The sequence below is a fragment of the Salvelinus alpinus genome, chromosome 3, assembly GCF_045679555.1.
Source record: "Salvelinus alpinus chromosome 3, SLU_Salpinus.1, whole genome shotgun sequence".
Taxonomy (NCBI): Eukaryota; Metazoa; Chordata; class Actinopteri; order Salmoniformes; family Salmonidae; genus Salvelinus; species Salvelinus alpinus.
The window spans coordinates 61,790,285-61,800,403 of NC_092088.1; the positions used below are offsets into that span (position 1 = coordinate 61,790,285).

Below are 10,119 nucleotides of genomic sequence, written 5' to 3' on the forward strand. Positions count from 1 at the left end.
TTGTGTCCCTCAACTTTAAGGCATAGTTTGGGATTTTGACGTCAGATGAACTTGTGGATTCCATTTTTATGTATCTTCGCCCAGTATAAAGAAAGTTGCACACAGATAAATAAAAAGGGTATCCACGAGTTCATTTGACTCTGGGGAAGTAGATAATGGGCCTCATTGTCAAAATCCCGAACTATCCCTTTAAGGTGAAGACAGTCTTTCCCCACCACAGCCCAACTATGCATGAACAGCCCAGTGGAAACTAACTTTGACTCACCACAGTGATCCTGTGACTCACCAGTGGTCCTTGCCCACCATTTTGGGTAACAGCTTGAACTGAGACAGGTCTTGAGAGAGGGAAGTATAAGAAATATGTTATGCATCACAATGTGTGTGTGGGGGTGGGTGGGTGGGTGTGTGTGTGTGGGGGGGTGGATGGGTGTGTGTGTGTGTGGGGGTGGGTGGGTGTGTGTAGGGGGGGTGGGTGGGTGCAGCAGCACCATGTGCTAATAGATATGATTGATTGACAGTTTTTATAACAAGTTAAGAGAAGATGCTTTCATTCATAACTGAGTTTATAAAATACATGATAAACTGGGTGGTTCAAGCCCTGAATGCTGATTGGCTGACAGCTGTGGTATATCAGACTGTATACCACGGGTATGACAATATTTATTTTTTACTGCTCTAATTGCCAGGTTATAATAGCAATAAGGCGCCTTGGGGGTTTGTGGTATATGGCTAATATACCACGGCTAAGGGCTGTATCCAGGCACTCCGCGTTGCGTCGTACTTAAGAACATCCCTTAGCCGTGGTTTATTGCCTTATTGCTTAATTATAAACTGGGTGGTTCGAGCCCTGAATGCTGATTGTCATCCCCTCGTGACTTATTGCTTAAGTAGACTACTAGCCTACATTTCCTTCATTATCAGGGATCATATACTACTGTCATGAGATGGAATTACTCAGACAGACGATGGCAGTATAACACCAATACAAGATAATAATATATTCTACCTCTGTCACCCAGGAGCGGTATCCATGTAGTCTAGTCAATAACAATAAGTATGTTATCTCATTAATTATCTCCTTAAAGTGTCAATCAGCAGTTAAAACAATAATAAAGCGTACTCCACACTCCTGTTTTGGTAAAAAGCTGAGGGATGGGGCTGAAGAAATGTAACCACTCTCAAATTCATAGACAGAGTTATGGATGCAAAGACTGGCCATCCTTGATATTAACATTTTAGTTTTAACCATGTTTAGAAGCTATATAGTGTTTTTTTACATTAACTTTGTTTCCAAACATTGGAGTGAAATAACTTTATATTTTGGGTTCTGATGGGGTACGACAATTTAACTGAGCTCATGAGTAATTTATAAGTTATATTTTTCAAGAATCATTAATTCATAAGTCCCAAAACGTATGAAGCAACTGCAGATTGACCCTTTAACGAAGCAGGTGAACAGCAATTATGTGACTTTAGTAGTTTCAGTTTGTTAATGTCTCTCTAAGATCTAAAAGCACAGGGAGTTTTTTCTTAGTAGCCTAACTAAGTTATTCTAGATAGTTAGTTAGTTACTGTGTGAGTCAAACAGCTTGTGTGTTTAGTGCCTAAAAGCACCACAATCATTTTTTTAATTCTTTGCTACTTTGCAAGCCTTGTAATATAAGCATGGGCATAGACACCTGGCTACGTGTTACAGTGTAGGATTAATTAATACCCAAGACAATTGTCACTGTCCAGAGCAAATGAGATGGCACTAATGTGTCTTAAGCCATCCGCAGGCGTCCAATGGTATGGGAGAGGGGCGGGCTCAGGCACGTCTATCTGTGTTGGTCACAGGTGAGGTCACAGAGCACAACATGGTTACAGGTAATGTTATTGTTAAACTTAGCTGAATAGTTTGCATGCATGTGTTAATGGGGAGTGTGTGTGTGTGTGTTTAACTTAAGCAAACTGTTTAGGTAGGCTATTATTATTTATTTACCAAAGAACTAGTTTGATACCGAGCCACAATTGTTGGTATCTTTTGTGTGTCTCTGTTGCATCTCTCTGACCTCTTAAGGATCCTCTTTAGGTCCATGTTAAATATCCGTGAGCCTAATTATAAAGTGGTTTTGATATGAATCCCTTTATGGGCTTCATATCGTTCGTCATTGCGCTAATGTTTTATATGCTGAAGTCACCTTTTAAGTTATTCCTATACTAAAATAACTTTTGACTAAATTGGACTGAATTGTCTACAAACTTCTGAAATAGCAAAGCCAATATAAGGTATGTCATCAGTACTATTAGAGAGGGGGCTCCTCTTGCGGGGCAGGTATTTAGCCAAGAGTAAAGCTTTAATTGTATTTTTTTAAATCTTTGTTTGTTTACGTAACCCATTGCTCGAGCACTGTCCAAGGTGCTGAAGGGGAGCTGCTGAAGTGGTGCGCTGCGCATGAACTCCATTGGGCGAACGCTACAAAGGAATTGTCTACACAAATTGTATCTACTTAGGTGCAGGACTTATTCTACCTCCACTCATAATGACAATCAAAAGTAGTTGTGTATACTTGAATAAATCAAATAATCTATACTTGGTGACAGGTTAAGTGTGTCTCAAGTGAGTAGCTTTTTAGAAGGTGAGCAGTGTTTGAGATACCTCGCATTATGAAACCGTACTCCACACTATGTCACCTTTATCTTTTTAATAAAACATGAATGTTTTCGGGGACGCTGATATCCGACTACGTCCCGTGGGAAATCATGGAAGGTTTTTTTTACAGAGCGGTGCCCGACAACGTCTCGCTTCGTAGATGGGTGAGCGGTGTGCTGGGACAGCATGGCCGAGGAGAATGGACTCAAAGGCCACTGTGGCAGACATCTTGGCCCCGGCCGCTGGACCGGAGGAAGTGGACGACCCAGTTGGAATGGCAAAAGAAGGACATCTTTCTGGATTAAAAGTGACTGATCTTGAACGGTGACTGCCATGGATGTGCCCGAAGTTCATTAACAGACAGCTCATTTTGACGTCTACAAACAAACCCAAGGATGCACTTAAGGATACAAATATTGGACTATTTCAGTCCCATAACTGTGCCTGGATGAAATACTTTGGGAGTGAGGGGACTTAACTCTTGATTGATTGATTGCAACCTGACTAGTTGCCATAATTTATTTATCTCCTTTAACTAATGGACTCAATTTTATAATTTTGTTTTTTATGTCTCTACTAGCCTAATGTGGCTTTTGGACATTTCTGTATTGGACTTCACTATTGACAAGCAGTAATGGATGGATTTTTTTACTTGTTCCCTCTGTTTAACTCTTGATTGATTGATCCAGCCAAACCACCCACCCACTCACTCCCCTCTACCTCTCCTCCCGTCCCCTCTGCATCTCCAGGCGAGTCCCTGGTGTGGATGAGTGTGGGAGGGGGAGTAGGCCTCTCGCCATGGCTCACTCCTCTGACTACCACAACCATAGGGAAATGACCAACGGGCGAGGACATCCTCTCCCCCACCCTCACAATGGGGGAGGCTACCCTCACCCCCACAATCACAATGGGGGGGACCACCCCGACTCTCACCCCCACAATGGGAGAGGCCACCCTCACTCCCACAATGGGGGCCATGGGGGCCAGGCTGGGGGGTCCCACTCGACAAACCGCTACATGCAGAAGAAGCATCACCGCCACAGGGGAGACAGGTCCTCACCCATGGGCAGAGTCATCCTCATCAACTCTCCTGTCGATGGTAATAATTTTACTGTGTCTACTCCCCCTCCCACAGTAACACAGTGTTGTATGGACTCTTAAGTCCACAAAACTAAAGCCTGCTGAGCTAAAGATCCTTCATTAGTTCAGGACAATAATACATTTTACTTACATACTTACAACTCCCATATTTCTGCTGTAGCCAACTTGTTGTCAATACAGTGTTTCTACTGCATTGGATCTCAGAGTGCCTGTTTCCTCTTGTGTACAGGTGGGAATGACTGTGAAGACCTCCACACAGTGACAGTAGATAAGAGTGCAGACGGCCGTCTGGGATTCAGTGTTAGAGGTGGTTCAGAACACGGACTCAGCATCTTCGTCAGCAAGATAGAGGATGACAGCTCTGCAGGTAGGCCCTATAACAGAGGGAGGGAGGGAGGTGTGTGTGTTGACCCCATACTGACCCCTGTTTGACTTGCAGAGCATGCAGGCCTTTACGAGTGTGTTTGTGTGGGTATGCGTTTGTGGGCTTGCGTGTGTGCATATGCATTTGTTTGTGTGTGTGTGTGAGTTCCTACAGTTGAAGTCGGAAGTTTACACGTTAGCCAAATACATTTAAACTCAGTTTTTCACAATTCCTGACATTTAATCCTAGTAAAAATTCCCTGTCTTAGGTAAGTTAGGAGCACCACTTTATTTTAGGAATGTGAAATGTCAGAATAATAGAAGAGAGAATGATTTATTTCAGCTTTTATTTCTTTCATCACATTCCCAGTGGGTCAGAAGTTTACATACACTCAAATAGTATTTGGTAACATTGCCTTTAAATTGTTTAATTTGGGTCAAACGTTTCCGGTAGCCTTCCACAAGCTTCCCACAATAAGTTGGGTGAATTTTGGCCCATTCCTCCTGACAGAGCTGGTGCAACTGTGTCAGGTTTGTAGGCCTCCTTGCTCGCACATGCTTTTTCAGTTCTGCCCACAAATGTTCTATGGGATTGAGGTCAAGGCTTTGTGATGGCCACTCCAATAACTTGACTTTGTTGTCCTTAAGCCATTTTGCCACAACTTTGGAAGTATGCTTGGGGTCATTGTCCATTTGGAAGCCTCATTTGCGACCAAGCTTTAACTTCCTGATTATGTATTGAGATGTTGCTTCAATATATCCACATAATATTCCTACCTCATGATGTCATCTATTTTGTGAAGTGCACCAGTCACTCCTTCAGCAAAGCACCCCCACAACATGATGCTGCCACCCCCGTGCTTCACGTTTGGGATGGTGTTCGTCGGCTTGCAAGCCTCCCCCTTTTTCCTCCAAACATAACGATGGCCATCATGGCCAAACAGTTCTATTTTTGTTTCATCAGACCAGAGGACATTTCTCCAAAAAGTACGATCTTTGTCCCCATGTGCAGTTACAAACCGTAGTCTGACTTTTTTATGGCGGTTTTGGAGCAGTGGCTTCTTCCTTGCTGAGCGGCCTTTCAGGTTATGTCGATATAGGGTTTGTTTTACTGTGGATATAGTTACTTTGTACCTGTTTCCTCCAGCATCTTCACAAGGTCCTTTGCTGTTGTTCTGGAATTGATTTGCACTTTTCGCACCAAAGTATGTTCATCGCTAGGAGACAGAACGCGTCTCCTTCCTGAGCGATATGACGGCTGCGTGGTCCCATGGTGTTTATACTTGTGTACTATTGTTTGTACAGATGAGCGTGGTACTTTCAGGCGTTTGGAAATTGCTCACAAGGATGAACCAGACTTGTGGAGGTCTACAATTGTGGAGGTCTTGGCTGATTTCTTTTGATTTTCCCATCCCATGATGTCAAGCAAAGAGGTACTGAGTTTGAAGGTAGGCCTTGAAGGTAGGTCACAGGTACACCTCCAATTGACTCAAATGATGTCAATTATCATATCAGAAGCTTCTAAAGCCATGACATCACTGTAATTGTGATACAGTGAATTATAAGTGAAATAATCTGTCTGTAAACAATTGTTGGAAAAATTACTTGTGTCATGCACAAAGTAGATGTCCTAACCGACTTGCCAAAACTATAGTTTGTTAAAACCTCTCTGGGATAGCGGGACGGTAGCGTCCCACTTGGCCAATATCCAGGGAAAATGTAGAGCGCCAAATTCATTTTTTTTTAATATAAAATCAAACTTTCATTAAATCACACATGTAAGATACCAAATTAAAGCTACACTCGTTGTGAATCCAGCCAACATGTCAGATTTCAAAAAGGCTTTTCAGCTAAAGCATAAGATGCTATTATCTGATGATAGCACAATGTCAACAAAGAGAGAGTAGCATATTTCAACCATGCCGGCGCTACTCAAAACGCAGATATAAAATATAAAACATGCATTACCTTTGACGAGATTCTTTTGTTGGCACTCCAATATGTCCCATAAACATCACAAATGGTCCTTTTGTTCGATTAATTCCGTCCATATATATCCAAATTGTCCATTTATTTGGCGCGGTTGATCCAGAAAAAAACTGCTTCCAATTTGCGCAAAGTCACTACAAAATATCTCAAAAATTACCTCTAAACTTTGCCAAAACATTTCAAAGTACTTTTGTAATACAACTTAAGGTATTTGTAAACGTTAATAATCAATCAAATTGAAGACGGGTCTATCTGTTTTCAATACAGGAGATAAACAAACTAACGCTACTTTCTTTAGTCTTGCGCAACTCTCAAACAGTACACATGACGTTACTCTACTTCCTGATGGCCTTCTTCTTCATTGCACAAATGAATAACCTCAACCTATTTCCTAAGACTGGTGACATCCAGTGGAAGCAGTAGGAACTGAGAACTGAGTGATTAGAAATCTGGCTTCCCTATGAAAACTCATTGAACAGACAGTGACTTAAAAAACAAAAAACAAATTATGGTTAGTCCTCGGGGTTTTGCCTGCTATACTTACAGATATGATTCAAACAGTTTTAGAAACTTCAGAGTGTTTTCTATCCAAATCTACTAATAATATGCATATCTTATATTCTGGGGATGAGTAGAAGGAAGTTGAAATTGGGCACGCTTTTTTTCCAAATGTGAAAACTCTGCCCCCTATCCTAGAGAAGTTTTAAGAAATTTGTGGAGTGTTTGAAAAACAAGTTTAAATGACTCCAACCTAAGTGTATGTAAACTCCCGACTTCAACTGTATGTGTGCGTGTGTATACATGTGTATGTACTGTATGCGTCAGTCAGTCTGTGCTTAAATCCCTTCGTCTCACCCCTCCAGAGCAGGCAGGTCTCTGTGTAGGGGACAAGCTGGTGGAGGTGAATGGTATCAGCCTGGAAAGCATCACTATGAGCAGTGCTGTGAAGGTCCTGACGGGGAACAACAGGCTGAGGATGGTGGTGAGACGTGTGGGGAAAGTCCCTGGTATACGCTACTCCAAGGAGAAGACTACATGGTGAGAGGGCCTAGTGTAGTGTACTGTACTGTACAGTCTTAGAAAAAAATACGATATCTAGAACCTAAAAATGTTCTTCAACTGTCCCCATAGCAGAACCCTCTGAAGAACCATTTCTGATTCCAGGTAGAACCTCTTTGGTTCCAGGTAGAACCCTTTTGGGTTCTACCTGGAACCAAAAAGGGTTCTACCTGGAACCAAAAAGGGTTGTCTTATTGGGACAGCTGAAGACCCCTTCTGGAACCCTTTTTTCTAAGAGTGTACTAAACTGTTATATTATGTCACGTCATGTACTGCGCTGTACTGTTATGTGGTGTAGTTAGGCAGTTCCTAATGTAATGGTTAGTTGAGACAGGGACACGTGTGTAAATGAGTGTAGTTGTTAATCAGCATTCAAGTTCAAGTGCAACCTGATTAGTTCAAGCCACCTGAAGCACTGGAGTGGAGTGAGCGAAGTATGGGTAATGAGACAGGCTGGTATCTTAGACTAGACGTAACATTGTAAATGAAAATCCAAATTAGTATGATATGTTATGTTTGGTATGGTTACATAAGACAGAAAGTTACTTTAGGAAAAACTAAAAGAGGGTGGTTGGTTGGGGTAAACACGAATGTCTAGCATCCCAAGGGTTGAGTGTTCAATCTCATTATGGACAACTTTAGCATTTTAGCGAATTAGCAACTTTGCAACCACTTACAACCTTTTAGCTACGTTGCAACTACTTAGCATGTTAGCTAACCCTTCCCCAAACCCTAACCTTAATCTTAGCCCTAACCTTAACCCCTAACCTAGCTAAAGTTAGCCACAAAATTGGAATTCGTAACATATCACACGAAATGGATGATGGACATTTAAATGCATACATGTACCATACTAAATGTTACATGTCATACTAATTTGAGTGTCCCAGACTTTCATGTACTATGTTACGTCTACCTCTGAGTCCAGGTTTCAGGCAGGAGACTACCTGATGCATATGATCAGTACAACAACAACACTATACAGAGCACAGGAGGTTGGAGGTACCTTAATTGGGGAGAACGGGCTCGTTGTAATGCCTGGAGCGGAATTAGTGAAATTGTATCAGATACATCAAACACATAGTTTCCATTTGTTTGATTCCATTCTATTCGCTCTGTTCTAGCCATTATTATGAGCCGTCCTCCCCTCAGCAGCCTCCACTGTTACATAGTTAGTGTCACCTGGTTCCATATAATATGTATCCGGTTTTGTGATACAGAGTGTATCGTATGCATCAACAGTGTGTTAAATGCATCACGATCCTTTTGAAATTGATCCCATTAGGCTTATGGTTTGTGAATTCTTTATAAGTATTACGTTTTTCATAGTGTCTCATCAATAGAACTCAATGTAGAACAGCTAGTATTATATCCCTATGGTCACATCAGTATGATGCGTCACCACTAGGTTATCTTGCTGCTGAGGGATCTTGTTTTCATGGTGCACGGCTAGATGGATTTACTCTATGACTATGGCTATTTGACTAATTGATAGGAAGGCCAGAACTCACTGGGGAATGGGGCTGCTGTTGTGTGTGTTTGCGCATGTGTGTGAGTGTTAGTAGGTGAGGAGGGAGGTGTAGTATGTCAAATTAAATCTGATTTGAGGATGGGGGGGGGCAATGCAAATAGTCTGGGTAGCCATTTGATTAGATGTTCAGGAGTCTTATGGCTTGGGGGTAGAAACTGTTCAGAAGCCTCTTGGACCTACACTTGGTGCTCAGGTACCGCTTGCAGTGCGGTAACAGAGAGAACAGTCTATGACTAGGGTGGCTGGACACCGCCTGGTATAGAGGTTCTGGACTACCCTCTGTAATGCCTTGCGGTCGGAGGCCAAGCAGTTGCCATATCTGGCAGTGATGCAACCAGTTAGGATGTTCTCGATGGTGCAGCTGTAGAACCTTTTGAGGATCTGAGGACCCATGCCAAATCTTTTCAGTCTTCTGAGGGGGGAATAGGTTTTGTCGTGCCCTGTTTACGACTGTATTGGTGTGCTTAGACCATGTTAGTTTTGTTGGTGATGTGGACCCCAAGGAACTTGAGGCTCTCAACCTGCTCCATTGCTGCCCCATCGATGAGAATGGGGGCATGCTTGGTCCTGTTTTTCCTGCAGTCAAAAATCATCTCCTTTGTCTTGATCAGGTTGAGGGAGAGGTTGTTGCCCTGGCACCACACGGCCAGGTCTCTGACCTCCTCCCTATAGGCTGTCTCGTCGTTGTCGGTGATCAGGCCTACCACTGTTGTGTCATCGGCAAACTTAATGATGGTGTTGGAGTCGTGCTTGGCCGTGCAATCATGAGTGAACAGGGAGTACAAGAGAGGACTGTGCACGCAACCCTGAGGGGCTCCTGTGTTGATTATCAGCGTGGCGGTTGTGTTGTTACCTATCCTTACCACCTGGGGGTGGCCCGTCAGGAAGTCCAAGATCCAGTTGCAGAGGGAGGTATTTAATCCCAGGGTCCTTAGCTTATTGATGAGCTTTGAGGTCACTATGATGTTGAACGCTGGCCTGTAGTCAATGAATAGCATTCTCACATAGGCGTTCCTTTTGTCCAGGTGGGAAAGGGCAATGTGGAGTGCAATAGAGATTGCATCATCTGTGGATCTGCTAGGGCGGTATGCAAATTGGAGTGGGTCTAGTGTATGTACATATCTGTGTGTGTTTGTATGTACAGTATGTTTATGTACATATCTAGCATGTGTTTGTTTCTGCAGGGTGGATCTGATCCAGAGGCGTATGGTAGTAGAGGAGAGTGGTCATACTCCTTCAGATGCCAGTTCAGACAGTGTTCTCCGTAGGATGGTTCACCTCTACACAACCTCAGACGACTACTGCCTGGGATTCAACATCAGAGGGGGCAAGGAGTTCGGACTGGGCATCTACGTCTCTAAGTACGTGGTTCTGGGGAAGTTACAGGTTGTGAAGGTTTATGTTCCCACCCATCACTAGATTAAACTGCTCAAGCATACAACAC

The 10,119-nt window shown here is 43.0% G+C and overlaps 1 protein-coding gene across 1 annotated transcript in view; it reads left to right on the forward strand.

The window, feature by feature from the left end:
- The first annotated feature begins 3,430 nt into the window (after positions 1-3,430).
- The window catches only part of LOC139571071 (PDZ domain-containing protein 7-like), a 52,196-nt gene continuing 45,507 nt past the window's right edge, over positions 3,431-10,119 (forward strand). The window contains exons 1-4 of the mRNA XM_071393588.1: positions 3,431-3,731; positions 3,963-4,100; positions 6,949-7,123; positions 9,860-10,036. Coding sequence (XP_071249689.1) covers positions 3,431-3,731; positions 3,963-4,100; positions 6,949-7,123; positions 9,860-10,036 — 791 coding nt within the window. The remainder of the gene's footprint in view (positions 3,732-3,962; positions 4,101-6,948; positions 7,124-9,859; positions 10,037-10,119) is intronic.